Source organism: Gekko japonicus, unplaced genomic scaffold (assembly GCF_001447785.1).
Source record: "Gekko japonicus isolate JY-2015 unplaced genomic scaffold, Gekko_japonicus_V1.1 scaffold2512, whole genome shotgun sequence".
Classification (NCBI taxonomy): Eukaryota; Metazoa; Chordata; class Lepidosauria; order Squamata; family Gekkonidae; genus Gekko; species Gekko japonicus.
In genome coordinates, this window is record NW_015165318.1 from 67,172 (window position 1) to 85,807 (window position 18,636).

The 18,636-nt window shown below is 44.4% G+C and overlaps 1 protein-coding gene across 1 annotated transcript in view; it reads right to left on the reverse strand.

Annotated features, from left to right (window-relative positions):
- METTL24 (methyltransferase like 24) overlaps positions 1–18,636 on the reverse strand; it is a 91,267-nt gene that overhangs the window by 10,249 nt on the left and 62,382 nt on the right. The window contains exon 3 of the mRNA XM_015410512.1: positions 13,464–13,603. Within this exon, the coding sequence (XP_015265998.1) occupies positions 13,464–13,603 (140 nt within the window). The remainder of the gene's footprint in view (positions 1–13,463; positions 13,604–18,636) is intronic.

An 18,636-nucleotide genomic window follows, 5' to 3' on the forward strand; every position in this document is an offset into this window, starting at 1 on the left:
CCTAAAAGATATGCGGCGGGGAAAAGACGTTCAGTCTCCCTTAGGTACAATTTCTACCTTGTCTCTTTTAAGCTGTTTCCTAGTGTGAAAAGGTACTCTCTACAGCTGAAACAGAGGCAGTGACGGGAGTATGGGAAGACCCGTTAGTAACAACCACTTGTTACATTTTACTATAACTGTGTACTTGAACTGGACACAGTATATGCCATATCTACACTGTATCTCACCTATTGCAAGCTGAATTACAATAAGAAATATTGCACTGCCCTTAGCTATTTTTGTATATTTGATAAATTTCTGAGCCAATCTATAGACCCTTAAAGGAATGGGCAGATGGTTAATCATTTAACTGAATAAACCAGAAGAACCTACAAGAAGAAAGACAGAAGAAAGAAGAAAGAAGATTAGGGGGATAAAAGGTTGAAATAATTTGTGGATGTATTTTCTTTGTCATGTTATATTATTAGGATATTAGGGTAGAACTTAAGTCGAAGGGTCAAATAGGTGGTAGGGAAAACATTGTGATTTTAGTGGAATACTTAGAGGTTAAGGATAACTTAAATACCAGAAGAAATAAAGACAAGAAATGTATAGGATAGTAGGATTATTAAAAAATTAAAAATTAAAACAATAAAGAAAAAAAGAAAAGAAAATTTCTAGAGCTTTAAATAGAGACCCAGCTGAGCTCTGAGCAGGAGCAGGAGACAGAGCTGCTAGAGGGGTGAGTGTTTTTTTACTTGCTTTCAGCTGAGGGGATTCAGCTTAGGATATTGGGTGGGAGGACTGTGTTTGGGAGTGTGTGAAAGCAATTAGAGTTGTTGCAGAGTCCTGGCTGCTTGAGAGAGGGAGAGGAAGGGGCATTGTTTGACTGTGATTGACTGTAATTCAGTATTTAAGAAAGCACCTTGCCAGAGGCATGAGCCTCTGGCACAAGCCGAAGGGCGAGCTAAAGGGCTATTTGACTCTTGGACTAGGGGCTCTGTGAGACGCCCAAGAAGAGGCAGAAAGTGAAAACCCTAGGCTCCTTGTTTTCCCCATAAAGTAATTTGACTTTGACAAGAAAAAAACACATAAATACAAAGGGATTTAAAAGGGGGATTACATTTACTTATTTTAAAAGAATTATGAAGCCAGAATGCCAGCAGGGGGTTGGGGGCTATCCAGTGTTTTGCACGGAGTGTCACATGTATGACTATCTGCCCACTGGGCAGAAGTCTTGGGTGTGTGCTCGGTGCAAGGAGCTCCTGGTTCTCAGGGAACGTGTGTGCTCCCTTGAGGCCAAGGTGGCTGACCTGGAGAAGCAGAGACAGTCAGCTAGGCGCACAGAAAAGACTCTCGGGGACTTGTTAGCTACGTCCCACTCTGGATCTGGCAGCCCCGCTGCTGTCAGGGAGCATGAGGGTCTAGGGGAAACAGGGCACCGTGCTGAGGATAAGGGGAATGTGCCCTCAGAAGGGACCTCTTCCCCAGCTGGTGAGCGGTTATCCTTTTGCACCAAGGAACCATCCCTGGGCAGGGTGGGAGGGGGGCTCTTGGTAGTGGGTGATTCGATCCTTAGGCAGGTAGACAGCTGGGTGGCGAACCCGCGTACTGACCGTATGGTGACTTGCCTGCCTGGTGCAAAGGTAGCGGACATTACGCGTGTTTTAGATAGGCTGGTAGATAGTGCTGGGGAGGAGCCAGTGGTCGTGGTGCATGTCGGCACCAACGATGTGGGGAAATGCAGTCGTGAGGTCCTGGAGGAGAAATTTAGGCTGCTGGGCAGGAAACTCAAGGCCAGGACCTCCAAGGTAGCCTTCTCAGAAGTGCTACCTGTTCCACGCGCAGGGCCGGAGAGACAGGCACAGATCAGGAGTCTCAATGCGTGGATGAGACGATGGTGTAGGGGGGAAGGTTTCAAGTTTGTTAGCCACTGGGATGCTTTTTGGAACAAGAGGTGAGACGGTCTCCACTTGTCCACTGAGGTACAGGTGGTACAGAGGTACAGAGGTACAGGTGAGATGGTCTCCACTTGTCCCGAGAAGGAACCAGGCTGCTTGCGCTTAAAATCAAAAAGGTGGCAGAGCAGTTTTTAAACTGAATATTGGCGGAAAGCCGACAGGAGATGAAAAGTCTCTGGTTCGGGTTGGCTCATCTCAGAGAGATGAGGGGGTACCTGTTGCTTTTCTACAGGGAGGTGGATTGAAATTGTCCACTGAGACCATGGCTAGTGACATGGACTGCCTGACAAGGTCTCGAGATTGCAAGAGGAAGGTGGCAGGCTTAACCAGTATGGGAAATTACAGCTGTTTCTATACAAATGCTCGAAGTGTCCGAGGTAAAATCGGGGAGTTGGAGTGCTTGGTGTCAGAGGGAAAAATAGACATTGTGGGTATTTCAGAAACTTGGTGGGATGAGGAAAATCAGTGGGATACGGTGATTCCCGGTTATATATTATATCGGAAGGATAGGGGGGGAAGGGTTGGAGGTGGGGTGGCTCTGTATGTCAGAGAGGGTATAAAGTCCAGAAAGATCGAGAGGCTAAGAGAATTGGATTCGCTTCTTGAAGTTCTGTGGGTTGAAATAGGGGGGCCAAAAGGAAACTTAACACTGGGAGTTTGTTATCGCCCACCGGATCAAAAGATAGAGGAGGATTATAAAATGATGAATGAATTAAAGATAGCAGCTAGACAAAAACACTGTGTCGTAATAGGTGATTTTAACTACCCACACATTGATTGGGTCAATATGTGTTCTAGTCGAGAGAAAGAGATTGAGTTTCTAGACACTCTAAATGACTGTGCTATGGAGCAGATGGTCATGGAACCTACCAGGGGAGAGGCGATCCTTGATTTGGTCCTAAGTAACACTCAAGACCTGGTGAGAGATGTAAAAGTGATTGCACCGCTTGGGAACAGTGATCATAATGTTGTTGAGTTCAACATTTGTACAAATAGGGAATTGGCCAAAAAGACTCACACAACCACTTTTAACTTTAAAAGGGGTAATTTTTCTGATATGAGGGGACATGTGGGGAGGAAACTGAAGGGAAAAGTAGAAAGGGTCAAAACCATTGGGGAAGCTTGGAAACTGTTTAAAACTACAATTCTAGAAGCTCAAATAAAATATATTCCGCAGGTTAGGAAAGGCACAAACAGGTATAAGAAAAAGCCTACATGGTTAACAAACAAAGTAATGGAAGCTGTAAAAGGTAAAAAGGATTCCTTTAAGCGGTGGAAAGCTAGTCACAGTGAGGCTGATAAAACAGAACACAGGCTATGGCAAATAAAATGCAAGTCTGTGGTCAGGCATGCAAAAAGGGAATATGAGGAGCATATAGCAAAAAATGTAAAGACCAACAATAAAACTTTCTTCAAATACATTAGAAACAGGAAACCAGCCAGGGAGGCAGTGGGGCCCTTGGATGACCAAGGGGTAAAAGGAGTACTGAAGGATGATAGGGAAATGGCTGAGAAGCTAAATGCATTTTTTGCCTCCGTCTTCACTGTGGAAGATGAGAGGTGCTTGCCCACTCCAGAGCCGCTGAGTTCGGGAGGGGTGTTGAAAGACCTGAGTCAGATTGAGGTGACGAGAGAGGAGGTCCTAAAACTGATAAACAACTTAAAAACTGATAAATCACCAGGCCCAGATGGCATACATCCAAGAGTTCTGAAAGAACTCAATTGTGAACTTGTGGATCTCCTGACAAAAATATGTAATCTCTCCTTAAAATCAGCCTCCATTCCTGAGGACTGGAAGGTAGCTAATGTCACTCCCATCTTTAAAAAGGGTTCCAGAGGAGATCCGGGAAATTACAGGCCTGTCAGTCTGACGTCGATACCGGGTAAATTGGTGGAAACCATTATTAAGGAAAGAATTAGTAGGCACATAGATGAACAAAACCTATTGAGGCAGACTCAACATGGGTTCTGTAAGGGAAGATCTTGTCTCACTAACCTGTTAATGTTCTTTGAGGGGGTGAACAAACATGTGGACAAGGGGGATCCAATAGATATTGTTTACCTTGACTTCCAGAAAGCTTTTGATAAAGTTCCTCATCAAAGGCTCCTAAGCAAGCTCAAAAATCATGGGATAAAAGGACAAGTCCTTTTATGGATCAAAAACTGGCTAATTAATAGAAAACAGAGAGTGAGTATAAATGGGCAGTTCTCCCAGTGGAGGGGTGTAAGCAGTGGGGTACCACAGGGATCAGTACTTGGTCCACTGCTTTTTAACTTGTTCATTAATGATTTGGAGTTGGGAGTAAGCAGTGAAGTGGCTAAATTTGCGGATGATACGAAGTTGTTCAGGGTGGTGAAAACCAGTGAGGATTGTGAGGCACTCCAAAGGGATCTGTCAAAGTTGGGCGAGTGGGCGTCAACATGGCAAATGGGGTTCAATGTGGCCAAGTGCAAGGTGATGCACATTGGAGCCAAAAATCCTAACTATAAATACACGTTGATGGGGTCTGAACTGGCAGAGACAGATCAAGAGAGAGATCTTGGAGTTGTAGTAGATAACTCACTGAAAATGTCGAGACAGTGTGTGACTGCAATAAAGAAGGCCAATGCTATGCTGGGGATTATTAGGAAGGGTATTGTAAACAGATCAGCCAATATCATAATGCCGCTATATAAATCAATGGTGCGACCTCATCTGGAATACTGTGTGCAATTCTGGTCACCACACCTTAAAAAGGATATTATAGCTTTGGAAAAAGTGCAGAAAAGAGCAACTCGAATGATAAAAGGGTTGGAACACTTTCCCTATGAGGAACGGTTAAGGCGCTTAGGGCTCTTTAGCTTGGAGAAACGACGACTGAGGGGTGACATGATTGAGGTTTATAAGATTATGCATGGGAAAGAGCAGGTAGAGAAAGAGGTACTTTTCTCCCTTTCTCACAATACAAGAACCCGTGGGCACTCCATGAAATTGCTGAGCGGTCGGGTTAGAACGGATAAAAGGAAGTACTTCTTCACCCAAAGAGTGATTAACACTTGGAATTCACTGCCACAGGAAGTGGTGGCAGCTACAAGCATGGACGGCTTCAAAAGGGAATTAGATAAGCATATGGAGCAGAGGTCCATCAGTGGCTATTAGCCACAAGGTATAGATAGGGACTCTGGGGCAAGTGATGCTCTGTCATCTTGGTGCTTGGGGGGGGTCAACAGTGGGAGGGCTTCTAATGTCCTGGCCCCACTGGTGGACCTCCTGATGGCACTTGGTATTTTTGGCCACTGTGTGACACAGAGTGTTGGACTGGATGGGCCTTTGGCCTGATCCAACATTGGCGTCTCTTATGTTCTTATACCTAAATTCAAGAACTAAGCAACAATATACAAAGATAAGGATAATGGATAAGGCCAGTGGAGCTAGGAGGACATCTATTCCATCCCTACCAACAAATCTACCACAAATGAATATAAAAGACCTAAAAAACTTGATACAAGAAACTGTTACATTAGCAGTGAATTCAGCTGTTGAAGCAGCTCTTATTAAAGTTATAGAACCGATGCAAAGTTAGATGCTCTTACAAATCAAATAAATACACAAACAGAGGAATTTAAAAAACAGATTTTAGAAAATAAACAAGAGATCTCAACATTAGCAACTTTGACTAACAAATTGGAAATCAAAATTGAAGAGATAGACCAGCAACTACAATCTATAAAAGAGAAACAAGACTCAGTGGAGGGTACAATAATAAAATTTGAGATGGAAAAAGCTGCAGATACCCTAAGATTTCAAAATATACCAGAAAAGAAGGATGAGAATATAAAAGAGGATATGACACTGGCTCTAGCTGAATATATAGGGGTAGAATCCATCAAAGAAATTTCTCAAGAGATTGACATCACTTTTAGAATGAACTCGTCATACACAAGAAAAAATAAGCTACCAAGGGAGGTCCATGTAAAATTCTGTAAAAGAGATATGCGAGATAAGATCTTGAAAGCAGTAAATGAAACACCTCTCCAAATAAGAGAAACGGAAATTAGAGTACTAAAAGAAATTCCCTGGAGGGTAAGAGAAAAGCGGTAAGAATATACAACTCTTGTAAATTTGTTGAGGTCAAATGAAATAATATATAGATGGCTGTTACCAGAGGGAATCCTTTTTGCATATGATGGCAAGAGGCAAAACATTAACTCAATATTTAAATTAGAAGACTTTCTAGATAGGTAGGGGGAAGAGCTTGGACTCCAGGAAGAAGGATGAAGCGCATCGGATGAAGACTCCCACAAATAAGGAGCTTTAACTATGAAACAGAACAAAAGGGGGGAAAGCAAAGCGAAAAAGGAAGTTTTTTCTATCCCAAATAGTTACAACGCAATGACAGAGAAATAAGAAAGAGATCCGAAAAGACGTGAAAGATGGATAGACAAAAACTAAAATTACTTATAATAAATGGCTTAAATGCATCACAAAAAGGAAAACGAATCTTCCACCAAATCAAGAAGATGCATATAGATGTGGTATGTTTACAGGAGACTCATATAAGAAAAAATGATCAGAATTTATTAGAAGTTAAGAAATTTGGGAAAACGTTTGTTGCAGCAGACAAAGAAAAAAGAGAGAGAGAGGAGGAGTAACGTATGTTAGAGAGTATCTCCACCCATAGCTGATATACAATTCAGATGATGGCAGAATATTAATAATACAAAGTCAGACAAAACAAATCAACCTTAATTGTAAATATATACGCACCAAACCAGAATGAAGAAAAGTTTTAAAATCAGTATGAGAGACCTTAGCAAAACAAGTTCGTGAAGAGATCTGTATAATAGGTTATTGCAATGCAGTGTTTGATAGAACACTAGACAGGAAAAAACATTTAGGAAACAGAAACAGGGGAACGAACTAACGAAAACTTTTCTACAGATCTCAGAAGAATTTAGTTTGGTAGATGCTTAGAGAACAAGGAATATAGATAAAAAGGATTTTACTTTCTTCCCTGCAAGACACAAATCCTGGTCAAGATTAGACATGGCCTGGATTTCGTCAACCATGATAAACGACCTATTGGAAGTAGACATCTTACCAGCAACATTTGCAGACCATAACCCATTAATGTTGACATTCCAAGATACACAGAAAAAAAGTAGATGGTCAATGAATACATGGCTCCTCAAAAATGAGAAATTTATAACAGAATCTAAAATAGAATTCCAGGAATTCTTCAAACAAAACATACTACCTGATGTGTCTGCGGATATAATATGGGATGCCTTTAAGGCATTTGCAAGAGGTTGGCTTATTCGACAAGATGCATGGATGAGAAAACAAAAGAAATTAAAATATACTCAGCTTGGAAAACAAATTAAAATAGAAGAGAAGATGAAGAAAAAAGAAACACATACTAAACAACTAAGGATTAAAATTAAAAATCTACAACATCAATTGAATTGTCTTCTGACCCAGGAAACTGCAAGAAAAATTGATTATACAAAGCAATATTATTTTGAAAACGCAAATAAACAACGGGGATGGTTAGCGTATAAATTAAGAAAAGGAAAGGGAAAAAAATAAAGATACTAAGAAATGAAGAGGGAGAAGAAAAATATATTCTTAAGGACCAAAAGATGGTTATTGTAACTTTCTATAAAAATTTATACTACCAAAAAGAAATTAATCAAGAGGAAATCAAAGCCTTTCTTTAAAAAAATTTTTTACTGAAAAGCAAAAGGATGTCCTGGCCCCACTGGTGGACCTCCTGATGGCACCTGGTATTTCTGGCCACTGTGTGACACAGAGTGTTGGACTGGATGGGCCTTTGGCCTGATCCAACATTGGCATCTCTTATGTTCTTATGTTAACCAATTACTATTTTTGAGATTATGACGTGATTAAAAATCAGAAAAAAGGAAAAACACCAGGTCCAGATGGTTTGCCAGCAGAGTTTTATCAGACATACGAAGACCAAATAATACTCTCATTGAAACATACAATACATGATATTATCCAGAAGAAGAAAATCCCAGATTCATGGAATGAGGCTTTAATTACTTTAATCCCCAAACAAGATACGGATAAGAAATAAATGAAAAATTACCACCCAATCTCATTAGTAAACGTTGATTATAAGATTTATGCCTCCCTATTGGCTTCTAGATTAAAAAGAGTTCTTTCACAAACAATCCACCGAGACCAAGCAGGTTTTCTGTCAAAAAGACAGATAAGAAATAATGTAAGGATTATGCTGAATGTACAGGAATATTATGAGACATGCCCAGAGATCAAGATGGCATTAGTTTTCTTAGATGCAGAAAAAGCATTTGATAACATCATCTGGAACTTTCTTTTAGAAAAACTAAATACTTGGGACTGTGGGGGGAAATTTTATACCATGGTTAGGGCAATATATGACAAACAAGCTAGAGTCTTGGTAAATGGGGACCTAACTCAAAGCATTAAGATACAAAAAGGTACCAGACAAGGATGCCCGCTGTCTCCTTTACGTTTTATTTTTGTGTTGGAAACATTAAATGACTTCGAGAAAATAAACAGATTAAAGAACTCAAGGTAAGAGGAGAGGAATTTAAAGTACAAGTTTTTGCAGATGACCTGGTTTACATTCTGGAAGAACCACAAACTTCTATTATACACCTCTTAAATACACTGCAAGAATTGGGAAGAATTGCAGGTCTCAAAATCAATTAAAACCCCCCAAAAAATACTCAATAAAAATTCCACTAAGGAACAGGCACAACAACTGTTTATGGTGAAGACACCGGACTCGAGTCCCGCCCTGATGATTCACATAGGCCTTTGCCATTGTATTGTCCATCTGGACAGGAACGTGATGGCCCCCCAGATGTTTGTGAAGGCTCAGAAGGCCCAGGCGAATTGCCCTGAGTTCCAGGAAGTTGATACTCTCTTGAGCTTCCTGTATTGATCACTCTCCTTGGGTCATTTGACCCATTGAGTGAGCTCCCCAGCCTGATAGATTGCAATCTGTCGTCATTACAAGTCTCGGTGGGTCTCAGAGAGGGGACCCATGACTGAACCTGAGGGGTGTCATCCACCAGGACAACTGCTGACGTATTACGGCTGGGAGCTGTAACATTTTGAATCTCCGTTGAGCTATTGCTCCCTGGTATGGTAGGAGAAACCTTTGTAGAGGTCTCGTATGGATGCACGCCCACTGCACTATGTCCTGGCATGATACCAGCATTCCCAAGAGTTTGACTAGCATCATCAACTCTGACTTGGGGTTCTGTATAACTTCCAACAACAGGGACCGAACCCTCAGCTCCCGGTCCTGAGAGAGGAAGGCCCGATCTTGGGAGGTGTTGATTTCCACTCCCAGATGAAGTAACCTCTGTGTGGGTTGAAGGTGACTCTTCTCCAGGTTGATCACAAATCCGTGGTTCTTCAGAGTACCCATGGTGAGTTGAGATGATTGACAGCACTCCTCAAACTTTATTAGAATGTCATCTAAGTACGGAAAAAGTTGCACCCCCTTCAGCCAAAGGTGTGCATTCAGGGTCATAAGCAATTTTGTGAATACCCTCAGCGATGATTTCAGACCGAAGGGGAGTGCCCGATATTGGAAGTGTTGGTTGGCATAAACGAACCTCAGGAACTTCCTGTGATGATTGTGAATGGGAATGTGGAGATAGGCCTCCGACAAATCTATCAAGGAGAGGAAGTCTCCTTTTTGGATAGCTGTCAGTATGGACTTGATGGTTTCCATCCTGAACTTCCTGTCCTGGATATGCCTGTTGAGCCATTTGAGATCTAGGATGGCCCGTGTGTCTCCGTTTTTTGGGGGGCATGATAAAGAACACAGAGTAGATGCCATGCCCCTGCTGGGAGGGCGGGACTCTCTCTATGGCTGTGATTGCCAGCAGGTGCTGAATGGCTTTCACAGTATGACTGTGTTTGGTATGGTTTCGATGTTTCGGTATCTGGACAAAACGCTGTTGGGGAAAGATGGAGAACTCTAGTTGGTATCCATGGGTCACAATCTCGAGGACCCACTGGTCGGACACTGACTGGTGCCAGCGGTCTGCGAAAGCTAGAAGTCTTCCCCCTATCCCCGACAGTTTGTCTGAGCACGCATAGTCATGCTGAGGTTCCCTTCTTGGGAACCTTGGAAGAGGACTGATCTCCCTTACTGGAGGCGAAGAGTTTATTACTGTGCTGTCTAGACTGCCACTTGCTTTTAAAGGACCTGGCATAGGAGGTCTTCTATCCCTTCTTTTGATCCCGAAAGGGCTGAAAGCATTCCGAGATTTCAATTCTCTCTTTTTCGAGGGGAGGACTTTTTTTTTGTCCTTATCCTCTATGAGGTATTTGTCCATTCCTTCTCCAAAGAGGCTGCCGCCCTTGAAGGGGACCGTCACCACCTTCGCCTGAGCTGAGGAAGCCACATCCCAGTGACGGAGCCAATTATTCCTTCTCGCTGTCATGCTACTTGCCAGCACCCTGGCAGACAGTTGCATGGCGTCCAACGTGGCATCCACCACGAAAGCCACTGCTAGAGTGATCTTTTTAATCTCATCCTTAAGCTCCTTGGGTACTCTGCTGTGGCCAAATTCTGAGCCCAGTCATATGCGGCCCTCGCAAACAGTGACCCTGCTGTGAATGCTTTGATTGATGAAGAGGACGCCTCAAAATTCTTTTGGAGGGCCTGCTCTATCCTCCTATCATTGTGGTCTTTGGGCATGCCATCGGTGTCCATGGGCAACACTGAGGTGGAGTACAGGTTGGAGACTGGATCATCCACCACTGGAACTTCTTGGCCACCTCAGGCATCAGAGAACAGAGTTTGGAGAATAGATGGTGATTAGCCTTGGGCTTAGCTGGTTGCTCCCATTCCATTTTCATTATATTATAAAAGGAAGCTGGATGAGGCAACCCAGGTTGGGAAACTGAAAGTTTGGGCATCAGTTTGCCCATACCTGATTGGAATTCTGACACCTGCTCAACCTGTTCTTTAGGTTTAGCAGTGAGGTCCAGGGTTCTTAAAACCTTAGGTAGTAGACGAGAATAGAGCTCTTGCGGAAAGAGCCTGGACTGGACTGAGGGTACTGCTTCCTCCTCCTCCTCGGAAAGTTTCCCTTCTTCTCTTTCCGAGGATGAATTGGAAGCTTCTGACTCAACCTCCCTGTCCCCTAGCAGGGGACTGCGGTCTCTGGCAGGAGGCTTGTGCTTTTCTTGTTTTGGAGACCTGGATGCACTGGAGGAGTCCTCTTCCAGTCTGGAACTACCTCTCTTAGAGGCCATACCCCTTTCTCTGAGGGTCTGGTCAGCTGTTGGAGTTTGAAAAGTTTCTTTGAGCATTGCTCTGAACTCCTTTCTCATCTCCCCTTTGAACCTGTCCATGAGATCAGCCTTATCAGATTCTCTAAGGTCTGGAAGATCCTGTGAGGCCAGGGAAACTGATAATATAGGCAAACTCACTTCCCCCATGGAACTGTCGTTATCTTGGGAACCGCCTGGACTGGCTTTGTCGGCCATGTCCCTCGGCCTGTAGGGTGGAAAATGAGAATAAAGACCACCTTAGGGAGAGGCAAGGATGGGATAGGCTCATAATAGCCTGTCTCAGTCTCCTAAATCTGGATTTGTTCCCCTCCAACTACTCGCCTTTGTAGGTGGAATCCCCTGCCTGCCTCTGAGAACCAGCCCCGGACTTCCTTGGTGGTCTTCCACCCAAGTTGTCACCGGAGTGGACCCTGCCCATTCTCGAGCTCTGCCAAGATCAGGTCAGCTTGGGCCATTCATGGCTAATTAATCCGGCCTTCACCCCCCCACCATTCCAGGCCGGTGCCGAAAGTGAAACCAAGATGGCTGCCACCCTATTTTCCCGCCTAAATTTTGCACCAAGTGGCTTGGGGGGGCCTTCACCCCCTCCAAGTTCCAAGAGGAAAAGGCAGGGTGTGGGGTCCTGATCTATCATTTCCCCCCTTCCCCTCCTTTCACCCAAGTCCCCTGGAAAAGGCTGAGAAGGGCATGGGGGGTCTCGCAGCTCTCCCGTCCCAGACAACTCGGGAGTAAGGAGGCCTTTAGGAGAAACACCGAGTCTTATCACTGTTCAGTAGCGTGTTTCTCTCTCCCCGTGGCTACGCGCGATCTGGGGGGCTAGATTCCAGCGAAGTCCCTCCGACCATGTGCAGACCCCTCCGCACTCCGCAGGTCTTCAGGGAGCAGGCCCTCTACCTGTAGGCAGGTAAGGCCAGAGGTAGGCTGCTCAGGGGCCGCTCTGCCCTTGTGAAGCTCCTCCGTCTGCCGCACACACTGGGGACGCGGCTCCACCGTCTCCTTCCTGGATCTTCCTTCTTCGTTTTTTCTATTTTCTTTAGGTTGCGCTATGCAGCGCTGCCCAGGCATGTCCTGCTTTAATGCAGGGCCAGCTAGAACTGGGGAAGCCTCCAGGGGATAGGCCCCTCCCTGCCCAGATCAAAGCTCAGAGCCGACCCTGCGATGGAGGGAGGAGCTTATCCCATTCGTAGAGGACTGTCCCACAAGGAACCACTGGAGAAAGAAACAACAAGAAATTTAAAACTACATCACACCTAACCATGAAATTGCTGAGCAGTCGGGTTAGAACTCGTGGGCACTCAATGAAATTGCTGAGCAGTCGGGTTAGAACAGATAAAAGGAAATACTTCTTCACCCAAAGAGTGATTAACACATGGAATTCACTGCCACAGGAAGTGGTGGAGGCTACAAGCATGGACAGCTTCAAGAGGGAACTGGATAAACATATGGAGCAGAGGTCTATCAGTGGCTATCAACCACAAGGTATAGATAGGAAGTGATGCACTGTATTCTTGGTGCTTGGGTGGGGGGCAACAGTGGGAAGGCTTCTATTGTCCTGGCCCCACTGGTGGACCTCCTGATGGCACCTGGTATTTTTGGCCACTGTGTGAACCAGTGTTGGACTGGATGGGCCACTGGCCTGATCCAACATTGGCTTCTCTTATGTTCTTATGTTCTTAACCACAAAAAATAAAAGAGAGGTACTATGACAATTACATTCTGGGAGGAGGCTGCAGCTCAGTGGAAGAACCTCTGCTTTGCATGTAGGGGTTTCAATCCCTGGCATCTCCGTTTAAAAGGATCAGGCAGTAGGTGATATGAAAGACCTCTGCCTGAGAACCTGTAGAGCTGTTGCTAGTCTGAGTAGACAATACTAACCATTGATGGACCAGTGGTCTGATTCACTACAAGGCAGTTTCACGTGTTCACTTGGAGAATTTTCAAAAGATCCTTGATTTTCCAAAAATTGGAGATATTGTCAAACACTCAGTGATTTCTTAATTGCTAAATACAAGACAAGACTTGCAGATCTTCCAAAAATGTAGGCTATGTCACTCTACATTCTGTCAATGGATGACAGAGAAAAGATTTATAAAGCTTCTTTTGGAAAGAGATAGATCAATAGCAGAAACTATTTTTAACAGACAGCTTTAAGAGTAGAACATTCATGACTGTTGCACTTGAAATGATGTCTTTTCCCCAAAGGAGACACTTACCCCAGTGAATATAAACGGCACTGCTTGGTTTTCATTTGATGAACCAAATTTAATCTGTCATCCAGGCAGACTGACCATGGCCTCTTTAGGCTACCAAGGGTTTCTGACAGGTCTTTTGTGTTCATATGATCACATGATATCTGTTTAAACAAAAATAATTAATTTTAATCTGTTATAATCTTTCCATACATCTTGTGTTTTCTTTGAGCAGGGAGAAAAGGGGATGAGGAGGAAATGGTTTAGTCATTATGTGATTGACAAGCTGCTAGTTGTTTGTTTTGCTTTGCTGTGCTAAGGGAAGAATGTGCTGGACGGAAAGAAATCAGACAGATGAGCACAGCAAACATGAAAGACAAATAACAGAACACCCGCAAATATTATGCATTGAATGTATTTCTCTGAGAAAAGGGCCCTAGAGTATAAAAGTCAATGTATTTGTCTTCCAAGCCTTGGAATCGATTTTGCATTTTATTCTCTCTCTGTATATGCACTAGGTGCTGTCAAATCACTTCCAATTTATGGTGACCCTATGAATTAATGACCTCCAAAGTGTCCTATCATTAACAGCCTTGCTCACATCTTGCGAATTGAGGGCTGTGTCTTCCTTTATTGAGTCAATCCATCACATGCTGGGTCTTCTCTTCCTGCTGCCTTCAACTTTTCCTAGCATTATTGCCTTTCCAGTGAGTCTTGTCTTCTCATCATGTGACCAAAGTACAAAGCCTCAGTTTAGTCATTTTAGCTTTGGGGGAAATTTCAAGCTGGATTTGATCTGGAAACCAATTATTTGTCTTTTTTGTGCCTCATGGTAACTGTAAAACTCTCCTCCAACACCACATTTCCAATGAATCAACTTTTTTCCCATCACCTTTCTTCACTGTCCAACTTTCACACCCATACATAATAACAGGGAATATTATGGCATGAATTATATTTGTCTTGATCAAATATATTTTCTAGCTTCTTCATGGCTGCCTTTCCCAGTCTCAGCCTCCTTCTGATTTCTTGGTTGCAGTCTCCCTTTTGGTTGATGATGGAGCCAAGGAACAAAAAATCTTTAACAATTTTGATTTCTTCATAATCAATCTTAGTGTAATTCCCCAGAAGTCATTACTTTGTCTTCTTGATGATCAGCAGGAGCTCTGGCACTTTCTGCTTTAACCTTCATCAGTAGTCATTTCAAGCCTTCACTATGTATTTTCTGCTAGTAATGTGGTGTCATCTGCATATCTCAAATTGTTAATGTTCCTTCCACCAATTTTCACTCCACATTCATCTAAATCTAACCCAGCGTTCCTTATGATATGTTCATATATGGATTGAAGAGATAGGGAGATAAAATATATCCTTATCTGACATCTTGGTCAATTGGGAACCATTTTGTTTCTCCAAATTCTACTTAATGCATTTTGACATGTAAAATATTTATACCACACTCTCTCAGTAATACTTTGAAGTTATTCTGTTATGTAACTACTATCACACTGAAAATAATAAATACATAATTTTCAACTCTTTGGACTATAGGTATGAAATTCATTGATTCAGTTCATAGGATTGCAAAGCAAATGTCAACACAATGTACAGGTATTAGATTTCTCCTGTCTCTGCTTTGGGATTTAAATTCCAATTTAAGTACTTAGATGTATGCTTAAATCCATTCAATGTTTTTGAGAAGAGTTTATGCTTATGTAAATCCACCAAACAAAATAAGAACTAAACATATGCTTAAGCTCTGCTAAATAGAAACAAACATTCTAAATAAAGCTAAAAAAAATCATGCAGTAATCTCATCTAGGATTCACAACATGACTTTCTGCCTCAGAAGAACCCAGAACATTAATATTAGTTACTACCCAGAAAGGCACAGGTGATACAAAAGTACTCTTGGACTGAGAATTCTACAACACATTTTTTTCTTATACAGAAAACTCACAGAATCAAGTGACAGAAGCAATCCTGACATTTCCTCTGGTTTCTGACAAATTTGCTCACATTCTGCAATCCAGAATACAAATTCTGCATCACGGTACCTCTATTTCCGTATCAATAAAAGCCAAATCTGGCAATTTGAATAAACATTATCTGTCTATATCTATCATATCTGCTTCCCCAGCCCCCACAATTCATTCTGTTCCAAATAGTTACCTATGGCAACAGAAAGTCCTAGGAAACAACAAAAGGGAGGGGAAATCTCCAACCCGGAAATCAAGCCAGGAACCTAAAAGGTTGAGCAGCTAAAAAAATGAAATAAAATACAACTATTTATTACACAGTGCACAAAAACTTGAGATTAAAAACAACATACATAGAATGCAAATAAACGCTCAGAACATAGCATACAGTAACAAGTATAAGCTGCACATACAATAACTACTGTATCTCAGAAATAGTTACACATATATAATAACCACAGGACCAAATGTGTTTTGGCCCAGAGGGTAGGGTTGCAATCCCCCCAATGGGGGCAAGGTTTCCTCTGATTTCGGGGGGCCCAATCCTCCACCGGCCAGCTGGCTAGTGAGGGAGCCCCACCCCTGAAAAGCCCTGTCCCGCCCAATGTTCCCGCCGCAATGACATCACCCAGAGATAACGTCATTGTGCCAGGCATGTCGCACAGGGGACACGCTAGAAGAAGAGGAGGAGGAGGAGACTGGATTTATACCCCGCCCTTCACTCAGAGTCTCAGAGCGGCTTACAAACTCCTTTCCCTTCCCCTCCCCACAACAGACACCCTGTGAGGTAGGTGGGGCTGAGAGAATTCTTTCCAGAGCTGTCCTTAAGAGAACGATTCTGACAGAACTATGGCTTGCTCAAGGTCATCTAGCAGCTGCAAGTGGAAGAGTGGGAAATCAAACCCAGTTCTCCCAGATTAGAGTCCACGCACTTAACCACTACACCAAACTGGTGACCATAGTTTCCCCCCCCAAATGCTAGAGTATCCCACCCGATGTGCCCTACGCGATGACATCATCTCTGGGTGCTTTGCCCACACGTAAGAAGACTCCCAGGAGAGGACTGGACCTCTCCCCCACCAGCAGCCAGTTAGACCTGGCAACCCTATCAGAGGGCCTTCTTCAGTGGTCTATTTTTTAATATTTTTTTAGGACTCACATACAACCTGCTTGGCCTGAAAAAGATATTTTTTTATATTTACATTTTTATGTGTGTCTTAGTGCAATTTAGGCCCCTGGGCCAAAACATGTTTGGTCCTGTGATTATTATATACGTGTAACCATTACTGAGATCTAGTAGTTATTATACATGCAATTTACAATTGTTACTGTATGCTATGTTCTGAGCTTTTATGTGTGTTGTTTTTAATCTCAGTTTTTTGTGCACTGTGTAATAAATAGTTGTATTTTATTTCATGTTTTATCTGTTCAACCATTTAGGTTCCTGAACAGAAAGTCTTGCACAGCCCTTTCTAGTTGGCTCCTTTCACAGGGCATTTCTCTCACTTATTTAAACTGAGACAGACCATAGATTTTGCATGGAACTGAATATAGTTTGAAAGAATGATAGATGCTTTTGGTGTATACACTCACTCCACACTCACCTCTGGTAAACAGTTTTTGTTTGTTTGTTTTGCACTGTTTCAAATGCTGTCAAAAATTATTTGGCCAGAGGCAACAGCCAGACGGGGAAGACTCGCTCAAATATTTTCATATCTTTGAAAAGCCAGTGAATTTTCTCTCTCCTGCCTTTCCTCCTCAAAGTCAGGAAGGAAGGAAGGTGAGTTCTTTACTCAGTTACCCAAGCCCATAGCAATAAAATTTTACTGGGGGGCAAATGGGTACAGTGGCTGTAGTGTATGCTGACCACCACCGGGGGCCAGCGAACAGCCAGAGCTTGGCTCTGGAAGAACAATAGGGACTAGGCTCCTAGTCCCTCCACTGGGGAACCAATGGGAACCATGGCGGGAGATTCAAACCCACCAATGGTGACCAGGGGTGTGTCCCCAGGTGTGTGTATAGTTGGCCTGCCGGCCGTTTGTTCCTTGTTCTTGTTGTGTACCAAATAAAGCGTGCCATGCACCACGTCGTCGTCGGTCGTTTAACCATACATAACAGTGGCGACGAAGGTGGGATGCCGCTGAGTCTGGCCTGGCTCACACCAGCGCACGCTAAGCTCCGTTTCTGCTACGCCGCACCCCACATCGCGCACCAGCCGCACCGCACCACGCACCGCTACAGAGAACCTAAGCCCCGCGCTACCGCTACGCCATGACCTCCAACTGTGGGAACCTGGAGATCTTCGATCCCGCCCAACCTGAACTCTGGGACTCGTGGACCGACCAGCTGACATGCCACCTCGAGTACAACGAGGTCACCAACGCCGGCAAGAGACGGGCGCTGCTCCTGAGCTCCTGTGGGGTGGCGACGGTCCGTCTCGCCAAAAGCCTCCTCGCGCCCCGGTCCATCCTGGAATGTACCTACGAGGAGATCATCGACACCCTCACCAGGTACCTCATGCCGCGGCCGACAACGCTAGCAAGGCGACTGGCTTTTCAGGCCCGCGTGCAGAAATCGGGCGAGTCGGCCGCAGCCTTTATGGCCGCCCTGCGCCAGCTGGCGATGGACTGCTCCTTCACCAAGGTGGAGGAGAACCTGCTCACGCAGTTCGCGTGGGGCCTCAGCGACCTCAAACTGCGGAGGAAGATGGTAGGGACCGCTGACATCAAACTAGAGGCGGCCCTTCAACTCGCCATCGCGCACGAGGACTCCCATCGCCAAACCTCGGCAGCGCACCAAGTACTCCCCGACGGAGACTCCGAGGAAGAAGACGTCCACCAGGCCTACAGAGGGGCCCGGCAGCGTACTCAAGCGCCGCAGCGCACTCAAGCACTGCAACGCACCCAAGCACCGCACCGCACTCAAGCGCCACACCCGAGCACCGGCCGCCAGCTTCCCAGCACGTCCGCGTATGCCAGCTGCGGGGAACCGCACGACCGCAAGACCTGCAGGTTCCGCAACGCCACATGCCACAACTGCGGCCGCACGGGCCACATCGCAAAGGCCTGCCACTCCAAGGCAGCTCGTCCTAAGGCGGAGACCTACTTTGGGGAAGACTCCGGCGCTGAGGACCTCTACCTCCTCACCCAGACAGCGGAGAAGGTATTGCAACTCCCCGGCAAGGGCCCCTTCCCCAAGTTCATGGCCACCGTCACGAT